Source organism: Molossus molossus, unplaced genomic scaffold, assembly GCF_014108415.1.
Source record: "Molossus molossus isolate mMolMol1 unplaced genomic scaffold, mMolMol1.p scaffold_m16_p_16, whole genome shotgun sequence".
NCBI classification, from domain to species: Eukaryota; Metazoa; Chordata; class Mammalia; order Chiroptera; family Molossidae; genus Molossus; species Molossus molossus.
In genome coordinates this window covers 34,499,661-34,518,898 of record NW_023425351.1, presented here as the reverse complement: position 1 = coordinate 34,518,898, position 19,238 = coordinate 34,499,661, and the positions used below count along the sequence as shown (strand labels likewise).

General features: G+C 49.3%; 1 protein-coding gene across 5 annotated transcripts in view; it reads left to right on the top strand.

Moving 5' to 3' along the window:
- Window positions 1–18,998, top strand: part of PAG1 (phosphoprotein membrane anchor with glycosphingolipid microdomains 1) — a 112,038-nt gene extending 93,040 nt beyond the window's left edge. For 4 of the 5 annotated variants that reach the window (XM_036264358.1, XM_036264359.1, XM_036264357.1 and 1 more), the window contains 5 exons: window positions 333–384; window positions 2,798–2,894; window positions 4,871–5,475; window positions 7,859–7,918; window positions 12,139–15,135. In XM_036264358.1, the coding sequence (XP_036120251.1) occupies window positions 333–384; window positions 2,798–2,894; window positions 4,871–5,475; window positions 7,859–7,918; window positions 12,139–12,507 (1,183 nt within the window). In that variant the 3' untranslated portion in view covers window positions 12,508–15,135. Of the gene's footprint in view, window positions 1–332; window positions 385–2,797; window positions 2,895–4,870; window positions 5,476–7,858; window positions 7,919–12,138; window positions 15,136–16,018 lie in introns of those variants that run through there. The other variant, XR_004959893.1, reaches the window with a different exon arrangement.
- Window positions 18,999–19,238: the final 240 nt, after the last annotated feature.

Below are 19,238 nucleotides of genomic sequence, written 5' to 3'. Positions count from 1 at the left end.
GTCTGGATTTTCCTTCTTTTTTTAAGAAAAGGCATTGCTCTTCCAGTATTCTAGATATGGTCATTTTCTACTCAGCACCCTGCCTCCGTCCTCTTGTTGAGAACCTGTCGTTTCTACCCCTGGAGGAAGGAGAGAGGAGGAGGTGCCGGGTCCCTGCTGTGACTCAAACCCGTCAGACCCTCCCACAGCCAAGGAGAGATGAGGGCCCGTCGGGCTAACAGACTTGATTCTTAAAGAGATGTAAATGTTAATAAACAGTAGGGTAGGAAAGGGGAGTGTGTGTTCTCGAAGGCACGTTTGGTATCACAGGGACCTCTTATTTTCCGTTTCAGAGAAAAGAAGCCAAGACAGTGCAGCGGAGACCACGAGAACCTGATGAACGTGGTGAGCTTGCGTGCACGGGTGTGCACGTCTGTGTGTGCGCGCGCATGCATGTGGATCTGTCTACGTGTGTGTCTGCATGTGTGTGCAGGTCTGCGCGGTGTGCACATGAATGTGTGTGTGCCTGTCTGCATGTGTGCACGTGTGTGCGAGTTGTGCGTGTGCGTTTTCAAACACCAGGCATTCATCTAAGCATGTTCCTACAAGCTTACGGGTCCCTTCCAGAAAGAGCTCAGCCTGAGTTCACAGCTGCCTGGCTGGCTCCTTCCGGCAGGTGCAGACTCACTGCGGCTGGAGGCCTGTGCAAGCAGCCAGGGTGCTGGGAGGGTTTCTGACGTGGGTGCACGTCGTGCAGGTGCCAGGAAGATCCCGAGAGAGCTCCAGCCTACAGCGGGGGGGCTCATCATTGCAGCAGCCCAGCTCCAGCTTGCCTATTCGTTAACTAGGGCTGTTGCAACAAAGGGCCACAAACTGAGCAGCTTAAATATCAAATGTATGGTCTCACAGCTCTGGAGGCTGGAAAGCAGAGATCAAGGTGTCAGCGGATTTGTTCAGGGGGCACATCTCTTCCAGGCCTCTCTCCCAGCTTATGGTGACTTGCTGGTCATCTTTGGTGTCCTGAGTGCCTCCATCGTCACGTGGTGTTCTCCATGCCATGTGTGCTGTCTCTGTCCAAGTTTCCCCTTTTTACAAGGACTCCAGTCTGACCTCATCTCAGCTGGTTTCGTCTGCAATGAACCTGCTTCCAAATAAGGTCATGTCCTAAGATATCGGGGGCTGGGACTTAAGCACAGGAATTTGGGGAGGGTACAATTCACCCCATAACAGCTGACCATCAAGCTCACCAGAGCCTGGGAGCAGGCATTCGATGTGCCCTGGCCTCACTGGGTTTTCTGCAGCCCTTGGTGTCTTCTGGGTCCTGACCAGCCCTGAGGGTGTCTCAGGTCCACCTGGTGAGGAGCCCCCTGAGCGGCCTGAGTGGTCTGGTCCCTTGTTGTCCTGGTCCAGCCTGGTGTGTCCACTCGGGTTTGCAGGGCCCACTCCATCGGGGTCCTGCCTGAACCCCACACGGTGCTGAAGTGAGAACATGCCTCCTGTCCCTGACCTGGTCGATCACGATCAGGCAGCAGTGCAGCCGCCTGTGTGGGGGCGTAAAGCCTGCAGACAGCAGGCACCTCCAGGCTCGGTCACACTGCCCAGCAAGTGTTCCCCAGCAGAAAGGAAACATCCGACTCTGTCCTCGGAGCCCCTGGGTGTCCTCGCCTCTGCTCAGGTGCACCCGCTGCCGTCCCGGGTTCAAAACACCACCCCCTCACCCTTGTCTCACACCCACGCCCCAATCTCCAGTTGTTTCATTCGGCTAGAAGCTAAGAGTAGAGATGGTGGGTAGAGCCCAGGCTATGGTAATTCAGCCAGGATAGATGGTTACCGGGGAGGCTTGCCTCTTCCCTCACCCCTGACACCTGCCCAGGTATTACATTCCTTCTGGGACATTAGCATGTTTCCTGAGTTCCTGGCCACCTTACACAGTGACCCATCTCCTAGGCACCCTTCGCTGAATGAGCTCTCGGATCATGACGCAGCATGAGCTGTTCGCTCTCTACTATTAGGTGGCTCCCAATCTGGAGTCAGAATGTAAGGCCAGTGGGCCCGGCCTCCGGAGCTCTTTACATCAGCACTCTCCGTGGGGACCCGGAGTGGCCCGGGGTGGCCTCTGGGGCCTGCAGGCCACGAATTCCTCCAGACGGATGGGGACAGGCCTGTGGGCGGTGGCTCGGGCTGCCCCATGGGACCCGCCGGGTACCAGAAATTCATGAACTACCACCTTGCTGACCACCCATGGCCCTGCTCAGCCTGGCACATCAGTCTCTGTCCCTACACATTCGAGCCCAGCAGCAAACCTTCCATCTCCAAGGCCATTCTTCCCTCCACGTGCACTGAATTCGTGGATGCAGAAGGGTTTACGGACCTGCTTTTCTGCATCTGTTTTGTGAACCTTGAAGCAGAGACTGGCGGGTGCTGATGCAGTCTCAGAAGTCAGTGACATTATCTGTTGTTGACAGATCAGGTGGCAGCGGGTGGTGCTTTCCCATTTCGCATGCGTGGCTCACTTTTAAGAGCAGTGTCTCATAGCACCTGGGGTCCAAGGATGAGGCTGTGCTAGATGTGGCTGTGATGAGCGGCACCAACAGACCTTCCCACCGGGACAATGTCCTGTGTCTGATCTGTGAGCCACTAGCTACACGTGGCCACAGAGCACTTGCAATGTGCCGAGGACACTGAGTACCTGAAGTTTCTTTAATTTCCCTTCCTTTAAACTGAAGCAGGGGGTGTGGGTTTTAGTTGCAGCTTCAGTTTCTAGAGCAAGGCCCGGGCACGCCCCTCAAGCGCTGACTGCGGTGCGTCTCTCTTGCAGCCTTCGGACAAGGAGATGTTCAGCCGGTCAGTGACCAGCCTGGCCACGGACGCCCCCGCCAGCAGCGACCAGAACGGTGCGCTCACCAACGGAGACAGTAAGTCCTGCGAAAGCACCGGCTGTCCACGCAGAACTCATCCCCTAAGACAGGTCTAGGTCTTCAAAAGTGTAGCTCAGAGCCTAGGAAGTGTGTTCTTGTTCACTTTCTGCACCAGTTTTAGCGAAAGGAGTCCCATGTGGATGAAAAGCCCGGGTGTCTTGATTGGCCTCTGTGTGGCATTGCTGACTCCTATATCCTAACAACCCCCCTGTAAGGTTGCTGTTACGAGTAGTGATCGTCCTGCTTCCTGTAAGGTAGGTGTTCAAGTCAGCACGATTACTGCCCACAGTCTGTGGCGCGGAACAGTGGCTCGTGGCTGCTGCAGGTTGCCACAGACTCAGTTCCTCAAACAGCGTGAATGAAGTGACTTATTAAGCTCGGAAATTGGAGGCTCTGGGGAAACCCATCTCCCTGCCTGATCCAGCTTTCGGGGCCTGGCATTGCTCTACCCTGCTTCCCCATTTCCTCCACTCCCCCCTCTCTCACTAGGGACCCTCGGAATGTCACCGCCCAGCTGGGTACCCCAGGCTGCTCTGTCCAGCTCAGCTCAGCTGATACTGCCATCTGGGTCCTTTGTTCCTCTCGGGCCCCAGGGCATTGCACACTCACGGGCTCCAGGGGTTGGGACGTGGACCCTTTGGGGGCCATTACTCTGCCTGCCACACAGAGGTCAGTCATTTGCCTGAGATCACAGTCAGTGGGCCGAGGGGCTGGGTTTGCGTCCAGCAATCTGAGCCTCGGGCGCACCCTTGGGACCACTGCCAGCTGCCGTCCCACCCACAGGCTGCTCCCCAGAGAGAAGGAGCACCCACGTTCGCACGTCCTGCTGTGCAGAGGTGCACGAGCTGGGCAGTCGTCCTGGGAGCACGTCACCGAGGAGGAAACGAGTCTCCACGCTCCAGGGCCCGTGGTCTGTCCACCACGACGCGGGCGACTACGCCCAGACCACAAAGCTCCCCTGTGACGACTCAGTATTTAGAACACAGGTGGGGGGGTCCAGAAGGGTTGGGGTCCATCATCCTTTTCCCCAGATACCCCTTTGAAATACTGTTTCTGATCTCCCCAAACAGAGACACAGTTCTGTCCTTCTTCAAGGCAAGAGCACTGTATTCACTCATTCTCTCATTTAGTTTTTCAGGCAAAAACATATCATCGTGCCTGCCATGTGTTAGACCCTCCCTGGGCCCCAGCTAGAGAGTCAGTAAAAAGGGGGGGCTAAAAATTATGCTATAAACACACATGCACATATGTCAAGGACTATGTTAGCATACAAGGTAAATACGTGTGTGAGGTATGCATATGGATTTAAGCTTGCATTTACACTGAGGTACCCTCACACTCTTCATACCTGTGTATCAGGAATGTGTTGTGGACACACTGGGTTTGGTGACCGTCCCGGCTGGGTCAGCACCGGGAGGGCGGCACCCTGCTGAGGGCCTCCAGCCGCCCGTCTCCGGCATGCGGCGGGCTCTCAGACACCTGGCATTTCTGTGGCTGTAGGGGATCTCACGTTTGGGTTTTCTCATTTGAGGTGAAGTGAGGGCTCGGGGTGATGGAAAGGCCTTTAGAGCTCTCTTTGAGACATGGGTTTAGGGCACATTTTGCCCTATTGTTCCCATGGCATCTGCCAAGCAAAAGCCTTTGAAAGGGGAGGGCCACCAAGTACCCCCTCCACTGGGGGAGCCAGGGGAGCCAGGGAAATGCCCCCTGTGGGAGCCCAGGTTTTCAGGTGCGGCCCCACGACTGTCACTGTCCTCTGGTCGCAGGGTCCGGTCCGGAGCATTTGCAGGCAGGGAAAGTCCCTGGGGACCAGACAACATAAACATCGTGTGGAAAGACGCGGTTGACTCGGACTGTTGGCTAACAATCCGAACGTCTGTCACTTGCAGACACAGACAAGCTCTCTGACATCATGGATTTCCGACTCCCCGTGATAACACTGTCGGGTTGTCTCTCCCCTCACTCCTGTCTAGTTGTCTCAGAAGACAGCGCCACGGCCTGCCTGCAGCACTACGAGGAGGTCCTGACCTCAGCCTCCGACCTGCTGGACTCCCAGGACAGCACGGGGAAGCCAAAGTGTCACCAGAGCCGGGAACTGCCCCGAATCCCCCCCGACAGCACGGTGGACACGCTGGCCAGTGCCAGAAGCGTGGACGGGGACCAGGGCGTGGGGGCGGAAGGGCCCTATGAAGTGCTCAAAGACAGCTCGTCCCAGGAGAACATGGTGGAGGACTGCCTGTACGAGACCGTGAAGGAGCTCAAGGAGGTGGCCACGGCCGCGGCCCCCGGCAAAGGCCCCAGCAGCCGGGCCAAGGCGGCGTCCGCTCTGAAGGAGCTCCCGGCGCCCCAGGCCGAGGGCAAAACCGACTTCGCCGAATACGCCTCCGTGGACAGGAACAAAAAGTGCCGGCAAAGCGTGAATGCAGACAGTGTCCTGGGACCTACCCGGGACCCGGAAGAGGAGGCCCCACCGCCCGTGCCCATTAAGCTTCTGGATGAGAACGAGAACCTGCAGCAGAAGGAAGACAGGAAGGCAGGAGAGGAAGGCGCCCCGGAGGGGACCAGTGAGACCAACAAGGTGAGCTCTGCCGGCCCGACAGGAGCCGAGCGGGTCCTGGGGCTCCTCCTGGCGCCTTGTCGGGGGGTTTTCCACACGCTCGTCCAGGGAGGGTGGAAGGTGAGTGCTACTTTGGTATAAGCTGCGTTGGGCCTTTTCCCCCCAAGCAGGGAAAGACCGAACACTCGTGTTTATAAACTATTTCTCTCTCGGTACCTTACCTGAATACCTGCCAGTTTTCACATCATGTCGACTTGAGGCCAAGTGCTGTTTTCTTCCTTCTGAAGAACTAAGTGGAGAGACTAGACTCTCAGCCACTCTGTAGTGTCTTCCGTCTGCTGTCACCTGCGGCGGTGAGGCGACCTCTGTCCTCTCCAGGTCCCAGACATCACAGCAGGGAGTGTGTCCGAGGACACCAACTCACAGGTGGTCATGTCGGATTAAGTGTGCACTTTTACATAAATCGAGTAAAGGATTTTATTTTGCGGCAGTTTCTAAACAATAACTGCACGACCCGTTTAGATAGTCAACAGAACTCTAAACGGCGCCCCGACCCGTGAGCCTCCCGTGTGCCGGGCAACTCGAGGGGGGCCGGCGGCTTGGAATCCCCAGCTGCCCGGCGCCTTGGGCTTCAGTGAGGCTCAGCCTTCTTCAGGGGGCAGATATCTCGTTTCTGTTTTCTACACAGAAAAGCAAGGTTGCTTCTCAGGTTTTGGTAGGAAGGCCAAGTGGGGGTTAGTGAGTCAGTAGTAGCCTTTGAAACCGTCCGGAGTTCACGGTCAGAAGGTGAACCCTGGCTATGGATATATAGGTTACAGCAAGTGACTCATTCTTTGTAATACTCCCACTTTTCTTATTATCCATGACATTAGCTATCGAGAGCATCAACGAAAGGGAACATAGTTGGAAAATACAAAAACACAGTCTAATGTTCTGCCCTCTGCCCAAAGAGAATAAAACGAGTGTCAGGTTTGTGCTGCCTGACGCAGTTTAAGCGTTTGTGTATTTATTTTATCCTCACCCGAGGACATTTTTGCATTTATCTTCAGATAGAGCGGGGGGGGGGGGGAGGAGAAACATCCATGTGAGAGAGACACACCAACTGGCTGCCACCCACACGACCCCAATTGGGGCTGGAGATAAACTGCAACCAAGGTACGTGCCCTTAGCAGGAACCGAACCCGGGACTCTGGTTTGCAGACCAACGCTCTCACCGCTGAGCCAAACTGGCCAGGGCAGTGTAAGCTTTTGTCCGTGAGGGTTGCGTTCGCCAGTGACCAGGAAGGGAGCTGAGCATTCGCAGTGTGAGGATGACGCTGACCCAGAGGCCAAGCTCCGCAGAGCAGGGCGGAGTGACCGGACAAGCAGACCCTGAGAGGGGGTTGGAGCAACAGCCAGCGCTGAAGGAGTGCTGGTCCGCGGGGCGCGGGGAGTTGCGGCGGTGGGTAGCTGTGGGCTGTGGCTGGGGGTACGAGAGGGTCTGGTCTGTGTCCAGGAGGTGAGCAGTGAGGTCAGGTGGAGGAGGGCAGTACGGGAGGTCAGGGAACCAAAGGGCTGGGCTTGAAAGGACTCATGTTTATTGAAATCAGAAAATTTTTTATTTAGATAGAAGATGTGAGAGAGAGAATCTGAACCAGGGGCCAGAATCACTGAGAAATGAGGCAGGGAGCAGACCACCCAGTATGCGCTGATTTCTCCATTAGCTATAAAAAGTTTCCCGAGCCTTGGCCGGTTTGGCTCAGCAGTTAGAGCGTCGGCCTGCGGTCCAGAGAGACCCGGGTTCGGTTCCCGCTAAGGGCATGTACCTCGGTTGCAGTTTGTCCCCGGCCCTGGTTGGTCGTGCGGGTGGCAGCCACTCAATGTGTCCCTTTCACGTCGATGTTTCTCTCTTTCTCTCTCTTCCTCTCTCCCTCCCACTCTACCTGAACAAAAAATGGAGAAAATGTCCTCGGGTGAGGATAAAAATAAAAAAATAAAAAAAAGTTTTCCGATAATTTAAGACTCCTTCTGATGACTCATGCAAACTGTAGAAATACACAATTCCATGAAGAAACACCATGTTGTTTTTTTCATTATTATTATTATCATCGATTCTTCACTGATGATCAATCCTTCAGTGGCAATTAAGAACTGAAACAGTAAGTCTCTTTGACTTATCTGTATCTTCAGAATCAAATAAAAATCGGAAGAAATGTCTCTACTACAACTGGATATCCAAAAACATCACACAGTAGATTTTCGATGCATTTATTCCTCTGGTGCTTTACATAATTTCATTGTAGATAATCATTTATTTCCTAAAAGTCATTTGAAAACATGTATAGATGGATGTATCAAAACAGACACAAAAGGAAGTTGGGATGTTAACATCACACCAGCTTCCCTGGTTTCTGTCTCCTAACAGAGATTTAGTTCCCTGTCGTACAAGTCCCGAGAGGAAGACCCGACTCTCACGGATGAAGAGGTGAGTCTCGTAGCTTTTCTAATCCCCAGGAAGCTCCTGTGGTCAGGCCCGGACAGCCCTCCTTGACCACCGGCGCTGTCACGGACACTTTGTCTGCAAAACTGAAATGCTCTGTGAGGCGTGTCTGGGGCCCAGGGTTCGGGGCTGGCTCTGTGATGGCTCAGATGGAGTGGCTGGCGGATGGGATGGGCAGGTCAGTAAGGAAAGGAAGCCAACCAGGAAAGAAGGATCAGGAAAATGGAGAGGGGAGGGGAGGAAAGAGGAATGAGAAGAGAGGAAGGGAGGTATGGGAGTTTAGTCGGCAGTCCGGAAGTCCACGTAAGGAGGAAGGTCATCATGGGTTGGAAAACACGGGAAGTTGGAACAGGAGTATGGGGGGGAAGTGGAGGGGATTTGACGCAGCCGGGGGGACTGAGGCAGCCGTGTCGGTGAGGGATCCTGGAGGCGGAGAGCAGGGATTCAGGACGTGCAGCCCCAGGCTGGGCGGGCCAGACACAGAGCGGATTGCAGGTTCTCCCCAGCACCGGGGCTGAGAAATCTCTGGCCATGCTTCAGGGGAACATGAACACTGTACGAGCCAGTACGCATGTTGTTATGTCAAGCCAGGCTCGGGCAGAGCACTGGGTGCCTTCACTGATCTCGCTGCAAGGAGCTGCTGTCCGACAGCCCAGCACAGGAGGTTGGTGCCTGCACAGAAGCAATGTGCCGACGCAGGGCGGCACCTCCTACGGGCTCTGCGTGAGCCCGCAGGGAAAGTTCCAGGAGCAGAAGTGCTTGCCGAGGGTGACGTCACCCACCCTCCAGGGCTCCTCCCCAGGGAATAGACCTGCCAGCTAGCCACAGCCCTAGGAGTCAGCCTTGACACCTTTTCCTCACCATCCGCAGATGCAGCCAGTAGCCAGGCCCCTTTCATTCCACCTCCAGCGTCTGTCATGCGTCCCTGTCTCCACCCCAGGCTCCCTCCTGCCTGGGCCCAGGGCGGCCCCCCGGCCTTCCTCGTCTTCCCCCTGCCAGGGCCACCCCCTTGGGGACAAGAAATAGAACATATATGAGACCGGAAACAAATCTTATGTAAATTAAACCGAGACCATGTAGGATTTTAAATTACTTTTTTCTTATCTTACATTTGTTTGTGGCCTTTGAAAATGGGACCTAGTTATACTGATGAATTTTTAACATGAAATAAAGAACTGTGATTCATAGATACTCATGGAAGGAAGAAGATTTAAGGAAAATAAATGTGGAAATTTTGTATTTCTGTATTTGTGTAATGTTAGTCCAAACAGACTGAGACCTGGCTTTGAAGTACTATTGCCCCAATTTAACAGAAGGACGGGGAAAAAGTTGATTATCAAAAGCAGATAAATGGGAACTAGAAAGAGAGTAATTTATGAGAACATAATTTATAGACTAATAAATTTGAAACATTTTAAAGAGAAAATTTACAAAGCTAGATAAATTTTAAAGAGAAAAAATTCAAAGCTAAGGGCTTGAAGAGAAACCTAGTGTACAAAATAGAAATCATAGTCACAGAAAACAAATATTCAGAAGGAGTATTAGGAGACGTGAGAAACTTCTGTAAGAAAGTTTACAATGACACCCTCTGTATGTCAGGTCCATGCCAGAGATAATATTAAGTTGCAAGTTAATGGAAGAGCGTGTAATTTTTGTTTTTATCCTCACCAGAGGACTTTTTTTTTTCCATTTTTTGTTCAGATAGAGTGGGAGGGAGGGAGAGGGAGAGAGAAAGAGAGAGAGAGAAACATCGACGTGAAAGGGACACATCGAGTGGCTGCCACCCGCACAACCAACCTGGGCCGGGGACAAACTGCAACCAAGGTACGCGCCCTTAGTGGGAACCGAACCCGGGTCTCTCTGGATCGCAGGCCGACGCTTTAACCGCTGAGCCAAACTGGCCAGGGCAAGAGTGTGCAATTTTTTAAGACAGAGTGTTTCTTCCACGGGAAAGGAAATTGGGGAAATAAAGAGAACCAGTGGTGAGGAGCCAGTTCTCACCTTTACAATCCAGGTAAAGGTGCATCTGTCCTGATGTGCCCCTGAAGGTGAGCATGCGGCTCCCTCATCACTGGCACCCACGATGTACCCCTTTCTAATCTGTTCACATCCTGGCTGGGACTACTTTCTGGATAGAGTTCCGTATGTTTGCACTTCACTATGAAAGGCAGACACTTTTTTTATTCTTCCTAAATTCAAAGAAGTTATGTCTTTGAGAGTCATTTTCCCATTAAAACCTTTAAGGTGAGAATGTTCATTGAAAATAGTCACCAGAATGGTCAGATCCGTGGCCAGACTTTCCCAGAGATTATTCCTGTGCCTAACCCTTTGGGTTGTCCAGACCTGCAGCGGTGAGCCCCAGCCCGTGGCCAGCCCTCCTCATGCTGATGACCAGCTAGCACGAGGCGGGCCGGTCTCAGGAAGCCTGTGAGGCCAGCTGGAGCTTCATCCACAGCACGTGGGCGCTGTGGACGCAGGGAGCGCGCTCGCCGCACTCGCAAAGCTGAGCATCTGTCGGGAGTGTGTTCATTTCTTTCCTGGGTGTTTGGATAAATCAGTCACTGAGGCCAACCTAAGTTCAAGTGATGGAGGATATGTGTACTTATTTCCGACCACGATTTCTAACAATAAAATAATACCCCAGACCGTCTCTTCATCTGCACGTCTCCTCTCCCATCAGCAGTGAAAATCACATCCCTCTCGATATTGGAGACGACCGACGTCTCAGTGAACTGAGCAGCTGTGCTGGCAGGGCAGCTACTCCTCCAGCAGGAGAGAGGTTCCCGTAATTGATTGTGTCCGGTGTTGTTTGAGTTGGCTGGTTGCAAATAAGAATGAATATTCCCACTGAAGAAACTTAACCCTGTCTGTCAGTGTTTACCTAGCCAACAGCATGCGACGAAATCAAAAGTCGTAGATCATCCTGGTACAAATACGGGTGTACTGCCCGGCAGAGCCCAGGACTCCGCCTCTGACCGTGTTGATGCAGGGAAGGGGGCCACGGTGCGCATCAGCGGTTCTCACGTCAGTGGGCCACAGACTGCGGGTCCGGCCCCAGTTCCTGCCTCGGTGCTTCTGGGGTCACAAGTTGCCTCTCTCATGAGCATCCAGATCCTGCGGCCGCTGGTGCGAAGCCCACAGTGTGAGAATCACTGGTCTGACACGTTTTCTGCCTTTTGTTGTGAAGCTGTAGAGCCCCTTTGCAGGGGAGAGATCCTGATACAGGAATGAAATAAAACACACGGTGCTGTGGTCAGTCCTGGGGGCCTTGAGCTGCCCGCCCACCACTCTCACGCAGACCAGAGAGAACAGGGTTTTCATGGAATTGTGCTAACATGACTGGTCCACTCACAGAATTGGAGATGACCTCTATCATTGTTCTCTAGTAATGTGCTCCAGCATTAGTACAGACCCACTTCTGGACATTTATCACTGTCTCAAAGAGACGCCCACCCCCCACCCCCATATGCATTAATGCACTGTTCACACAGCCATGATTTGGAAGCAACCTCAGTGTCAATGGACGAATGCATAAAGAAAATGTGATTTTATATATATGCAAAATATATATGTAAAGTATTTAAATATGCATATACAATGGGATATTACTTAGCTATAAAAGAAGGAAGTCCTGTCACTTGTGACCTTCAGGGCATTCAGCCAAGTGAAAGGCAGATGCTTTATGTTCTCAAATATATGTGGAATCTAAACAAGAGCTGATTTCACAGACATAGAAAGCAGACTGGTGGTGGCCAGGGGCTGGGGGGTTGGGAGGGGGATGGGGAGATGTTAGTCAAAGGGTACAAACTTCAAACTATAAGATGAACAAGTTCTGGGAGCTCTTGTCCAACGTGGGACTAGAGTTAACAATATTGTACTATATTATATACTCATAATTGTTCAGAGAATAGAGTTTAAATGTTACCACCACACCCAAAAAATGGTAACATGGTAATAGATGTATTAAGTAACCTTATTGTAGTAGTCATTTCACAACATAGATATGTATCAAATGATCATGTTGTACACATTAAAATTAAATATGTTATATGTCAATTATATCAGTAAGCTGGGGGGTGGGAATCAGGACCAAATTCTTAAAGGGACACACCCACACTGTAGTGCTAAGGATCTAGCTTGTCACTAAAGGGTGGAGGGAGATTAAGGTTGAAGTGTTTTTATTGGCTTCACCCTTTGTTTTCTAGATCTCAGCCATGTACTCGTCTGTAAATAAACCTGGTCAGTCCGTGAATAAATCAGGACAGTTGCTCAAAGCGCCCGAGTCCAGCGGCACCTCCAGCCCAGGGGCTGCTCGGAGGTCCCCATCCTCCTGTAATGACCTCTATGCAACTGTTAAAGACTTCGAGAAGACTCCCAGCAGCAGCAGCATGCTCACACCAGCAGGGAGACCCCGGGAGGAGCCCGAACCCGACTACGAGGCCATCCAGTCTCTGAGCAGAGAGGATGAAAAGACCACCCTGGGGACCAATGGCCACCATGGCCCCTTCCCAAAGGAGAATGACTATGAGAGCATTGGGGACTTGCAACAATGCAGAGATGTCACCAGGCTCTAGCAGCCCACAAGACAGAGCCCGACAGCCTAGGACCAGCCACTCGGGGACAAGAAGACAAGGAATGCTGTCCCCTCCACGCCACATTCTGCTTCAGTGGCTGGGGGCAGCGAATACGCCGGGATGGTTCCTCAGCTCTGGGAACTGAAAGGGGCAAACCTGGCTGAGCCCTGTGTACCCTGCCTGCCAGGCACTACCACACCCAAGCACATGTCCCCGTGTCCCCGTGTCCTCAGGACGGGTCCCAGCTGTCAGAGGAGGAGCCTCGCCTCCACCTGCCTAAATACTGCCCTTCGGAAGAGCCACTGTCCCTCCTCCGTTCCCTGTGGCTGGCTGTCTGCTCCTGTCCCTTGACATCTCCCATTTCTACTGGTTCCTGCCAAGGAAATTCGCCCACAGGGCTTGGCCTTTGTCTTCAACATTGATGTTTTCAGATGGCGAGAAACCGCGGTTGCTGATACTGTTAGATCGCCCATCGTCTCCTGGGGGCACCCCCCGAGGGTCTTGGGTCTTTGTGCCTTCTGATCCGGGCATGCCACATCAGCAGCTTCTCCCAAAGGACGTGAAATCATTTTTAGATGCTTTATTTTATTTTTCTAGCCAAAACGTTTTTGCCCCCCGTATTGGAAACTTCAGAACCTTTGCAGTATTTGCGGTGAACGCTGTGGTTCTTCTATACTTGTTTGAGCCCAGAGCCCATTCCCCCAGAACTCGTCTGGGCTGCCCATACCGGCTGCCACCAAAGGGCTGTGGACCTGAACGTGTGTTTCTGATGATCTGTGCGCCGCACCAGCAGTGTGGGCCCCGAAGTCAACTGCTGCCCTAAGGTACTCTAGCTGAGATGAAAATGTACACATTTATTTTTGTTATATAAATTTATAAGATGTTTTACGTTGAACGCCTAATTTCTAGAAAGTGCCAGAAAAAAATGTATATTAACTATTTTGATTTTACGTACAATGATTTATACTGTCATTTTGAAAAGACAACGTAAAGCACATATACTAGGTAGTTACAAGTGGTCACTATCGTTTTTCTACCCCAGTGTTTAAAACATTGAAGGTTTTTAAAGACTCAGGCTTTTCCAATGGTACTTGGGCTCTTGGTCAAAACCATGTAGCTCAGTGGAATAACCATAAATGGTCATTTTTAGTGGTTTGTGATGGGGAATATTGAAAAATTCAAAATGGTAAAAATGGAAAGAACAAAATATGACTGAGGGTGACTGCAAATTATAATCCTCATGAAAGTATCACTCCTAAGATTTGGTTCCATTTTGAAGAAAATAGTGATGAACTCTGTAATCCAGTACTTACAAATGCAAATTGTCTCTTGGGATCCCCTCCCCCCCACTTCAGTTTACAAAAATCAGTGTTTGTAGTAACTTGGATTGAGAAATCAGCCTGGTTTGAATGGAATCATCTCTCTAGACAGTATGAGGCCAACTCTGGGGACTTGTTCACTTTCATTCTAAGAGGAGCCTGGTTGAAGTGCTGTTGGTCGGCGTGGGCTCTAGGTCAAGGGAAGACAGGCAATTATTCCACACCACTGTGACATCGGTGACTTTTCAGACTGCCTCATCTTGCTGTTGTCATTCATTATGACAGAGAATGCCATTGGGAGAGGGGAGCATTCAAAATCGTGGGGCCTCGCTGCTCACTGGTGTGTTTCCCGTCCCTCGAACTCCCTGTTTGATTTGTGACTGCTCAGAAATACGTTTCAGTCAGCCTGGTCTCTCGCATCAGGACTTGGTGTGCAGGACAGTCACCATTGCTTAGAAGATCGTGGCAGAACACCTTACATTAGGGAACGTCTCAGGCTGGCCCGAGACCCTTGCCCTCTGAATTCACATCTCTTGTGAGCACTGTTTTGCCTGGTGCTTTTCACTGCTTAGCTGAGTTTGAACAACCGTCTCTGTGTCGTGGGGTTTCTTTAGTGCATGGTGACAGCCCTGTCACATGGCCCACCCAGCCCTGTGCCCACAGCAGCCACGTCCTTCTTGAGTGCCTGACCGCCCAACACTTTATTGTATTTCATGATGCCTCATGTATTGCCAAGAAAGTGGGTACCATCTCTAAAGTGTAAAACCATTTCTGGAGAGAGAATCTCTTTATAAATAGTCATATCCTCTTGAAATTTCATAATCAGCGTTTCCCACAGAAGTGTTGAAATGCAGGCTGTGCAATATACCTGGAGAGCGCACATTGGAATCTTTCTCTTGATTCGAGATCCAGTGCTAAGAATAAGCTGGGATATAAAGTGTTGTAAGTGCACTTTGAAAGGAGCTGTGAGGTCCCCCATACAGGCCCAAGATAAGTGACAGCAGAGCCCAGGAGGGTGGGGGCGGGGCATGGCTGGGCATAGATGTCTGTTCTGTAGACCACTGGCACCTTAGTGAGGGCTGTTTACTGATGTATCACTCTTTTGACCTTATAGTTCAGTATTTCATAAATACCATCACTTTCACTGTATTTGTTAAAAATCTGTGCTCCAATCTTTGAATTAGACAAATATCTACAGCTTCTTTCAAAAAGGGTTTCATCTTGAGTTAAATGCTACAGTTTAAACGTATGAAAGGTAATTATTAAAAATAAAAAAGAATTTACTATATCTTTAAAATTCAACTTCGACATACACATCAGGCATTTAATTGCAATAGCCTAGGTTGTGTAAAATTATACAGAAAGATAAAAATAATTTTTAGAAAACTTTTTTGTCTCCTAAATCAGAATTATAAGCTTACCTTGCCTAAAAATAGGATCTTTGTCTTTGTTCAGATATTCTTAACGTTTAGACTGTTTTGTGATGCTTTTACTATTTTCAAATACAATCAGCAGGAACATGTAACCTGTTTTATGTGAAATGTTTGAGGGAATTTTAAATTAGAGAAAAAAGTTATTTTTATAGATGTTTTCCACACATATTCATACCCTGCCCTGCACTAAATTACACCATTAGTTCAGTAAAGCTTTTGAAGGTACTGCTCTCCTTGTGGGGAAAAGGCAAATTACTGATTTGTTTGCCCTCAAAATACAAAAGTTAACTCAAATTGAGAGCAAATTAGCAAGATGTAGTCAAAACAAAGAAATAAAACTCAACCTCTGTGTCACTATCTGTGCTGCTCATAATTGATTTTCATTTTTCTAATTAGAGCACTTAATAACTTTAACCAATAACAAACTATATATATATGTACATACACATATACACACACACACACATATACACATATATACATATACACATATATATGTTCTGGTGCTTCGGATATATCCTATTATCCTATTTTGTATTTTGAATGTTTATTTTACTAGAGTGAAGACTATCATCATAAAGGCAGAACAGAAACAACAACTGTCCAATAGTTTTCATTTGGTATTTATAGGAAAACCTTCTCAAGTTGCCCTCATTTAATTTTTCTAATGAATAAATTCAGATTTTTAAATTGCATCCATAATTTTTTTAGCTGAACAGCAGTAGTATTTTAAATAGTTGTATCATCCATGTGACTCAGACAGGTGTTGGCGAAGAGATCTGGCCAAGAGCTACCGAGCCGCGTGAGCCGGGACGGGGCCACAGCAAGGTAACCCCACCCGGTAGCAGCCGAGCCGGTTCTCCCGCGGGGCTGTTTGCTGGCACTGTCTTCAGAAACCACAGGATCTGCAGGCAGTGGTGGGCTCTGGTGTGTGAAGTAACTGCTGTGTGCTGATGACCGGCTGTAATCACGGAGCTCAGTGTAAGACTGCGCTGGGACTTGGTAAATGAGTCATTGCCAGTTTTTGGTGCTCCTTGTCATAGCATGACTCCATGGGATCCGGGGGTGCCAGTCCTCTGGAAGTGTTGATGCTTGGTGCCCGGCCAGCTTCACTCGGGCCGCTGGAAGCCCAGCAGGTACTGATGGTAATTTCCTGGAAATCTTGACATGCTCGTTGTGCTGTATAATTGGGCAAAGTTAAAGTATAATGTTTGCTGTTAATAAGTGACTGATGTGAAAATAGGAACGTGTGTCTGTAATATCAAATGCGGCTTTATTTGCAATGGAATCAAAATTCCTGGTCCTGTGGCAGTATTTTCTTGCTCTGTATTGTACCTTTTCTTCGATACATTGTTTTTTACTGTGGCGTTAAACAATTTGTACACACTTTGAAAGTGTTTGATTTAGAGATCAGTCCAGAAACCATGATAAATTGGAGTCTTCATATGGACTTACCAAAGTAAATTAAACAAAATCATGGTCCAGAAGAGAACAAACATTCCTAAGTGCTTTTCCCCCTACTGCTCATTTTAAGTCTGTGTTTACATCCAGTGTCTAATATTTATGAAGTATTTCATTGTTTTTCAAGGTTCTTCTTTTATTTAACTGAGAAGTGGTAGTTCAGATTCTTCTTCATGCCAGATAAAATGAGAAATGTGATTTTTGTTAAAAAGGCAATGTTTTTAAAGCATTCAGTTTGGTACTTATTTATCTTAATGTGGTTAGATTACATTTTTTTTCACCACTTATATACTCTGGGTATTTTTTAAAGAATATAGGACTCTGAGCGTCTCAGATCACCTTGTGTAATGGATTATAAAGGCTGGTTTGTTATTCCTCAGACTTCTATATGTTAAAGTGACAACAGTAAATGTTTTAATGTTACCTTTTAAATAATTGTGTTGTAATGACATGCCTCATATGTTCAGGGGAAGATTGAAATATAGCTAAACAAATAGGAATTTTGCATTTATTGTTTATGCATTTTTTTCCTCATAAAAATAGTTTCCCAAAAAGTGACTTATTGTCCACTAGGTGGTCCTGATCTGTTTCAAGGTACTCCTTTTACTCAAATAAAATTTGTGACACTGAGTGGCATTTTGACTCAGTGTTTCAAAAGGTCTCTGTCATGGTCAAATTGTCCAATTCACAAATGAGTGGGAAAGTTGTTTTCAGTGTTGGGAATTTTCGAACCTTAGTTTTACTCCAAAAATGTCTCGTATTGGCTTCCACAACTTACAGTTTTTCCCTCCCTGACTCTGGTGTAAAGATTGTGGGCAGGAAGGCACTATTCCCACCGGCCTCCCCTGGATTCCTGCATAGGTGGTCTTCTGTCCCTTTGCACAGCATGACCCCTGGGCCCCTTCCCCACCCTAGCCCCTCCAAGTCTGCTGTTCCCAGGATGTCCTATCTTGTCTGTCTTCTCCAATACCAATCACGGCCTCTGCCTCCTGGCATAGAGCTGTCCCCACTGCCAGGTGAGCAGACAGCTCCGCCCAGCTCATTTTCCTGCCCTGCAGGCTGCCCAGGTAAAGCCACAGACCTGCCCGGGAACACAGATGCTGGGTGATCTTGGTCTTGAGCTTTTCTCAACCAGGTACATACTTGCCCGCATTTGTCATGAGAATGATTGGTGCTAAGGGGCCATAAAAAGAAGTTTTATGAAGTTCCGTTGTACACTCATACTCACAAATGCAGGGACATGCTCACCACGACCATGCTTTAACCAGGCGAGCTCCCCATCCCCCATGATGCACCGAGCCAGCCCTGTGGCTCCCAAGGTTCTGGTGACAGCAGACCAATAAGTTCCCATTAAGTAGGACACTGGTTATTTTAAGGGGGAAAAACCCCTTTCTTGTAAAAAGTAATCTTTTATAAAACAAATCGAGTGTACCATGTTTTAGCCAGAGAGCTATAGCCCCCTTTCCCCTGGGAAATTCTTCCTGTGAGTTGTGTTCGTCACACTCAGTTTGAGCTGCTCTCCCGGGCCCCAAGGCGCCGAGAATGTTCCAGCATCTGGCTGGAGTTACCTGGCCTTTGCTAGGCAAACTGGTGTTTGGAGTGAGAAACCAGGCCCCCGTTAGGCCTGGCCCAGGTGAGCAGTGGCAGGGCCTGAGGGTCTGGACACCTAAGATCCACCACCATTATTTTTTATAGTTTTGTCTAGTTTTGATTTTTTGAAGTTCACTCTAAGTGAACTTAACACCATAGTTAATTATTTCAATGGGTGTTCTGGAGTATAATTTTTTTTTTCTTCCTTGAATTAACAGAACAGATAGCTGCTCATTGTCTTTATCCATTTAATTTTATCCAATATGCCAGATCATCACCCTTAATAGGACAATTAAGGCAAAAAGAGGGACCAGCCTGGGCCCCTAGGATCTGCACTCCAAAACTGTCTGGTCATAATGTCTGCTTTTGTCTGTTTTGTTTTTAACTCAACAAGTTGGAAACCATGAGTTTTAAACAAACTCTTTACTTTTTCTTTCTTAAGCGTAAAGAGGATTTTTTTTTTTTTTTAACTTTAGGTCCCCATTGAGGTAGGAGAGGTGTCCCTGGTAGACAGCAGTGACCTTCCCGAGCCCAGGAGACTGACACCGAAGGCCTGAGCCTGTCTGTAAGGGACTTTGAACATTCCTTTGACAAGTCTTTATGTATTTTTGTTGTTGTCGTTAATCCTCCCCCCAGGATATCTTTCCATTGACATTTTAGAGAGTGGAAAGGAGGGAGGGAGAGAGAGAAACATCGATGTGGGAGAGACACATGGATTGGTTGCCTCATGAAAAACCCCCACTGGGGCTGGGGATCAAACCTGCAACCCAGGTATGTGCCCTTGACCAGAATCGAACCCAAGACCCTTCAGTCCTCGGGATGACGCTGTGACCGCTGAGCCAGACCATCCAGGGCTTTACGTATTTTTAATGTAAAACCCGTAAATGAACCTGACAGGTATTCGGGACCACCCCATAACTTGTTTACT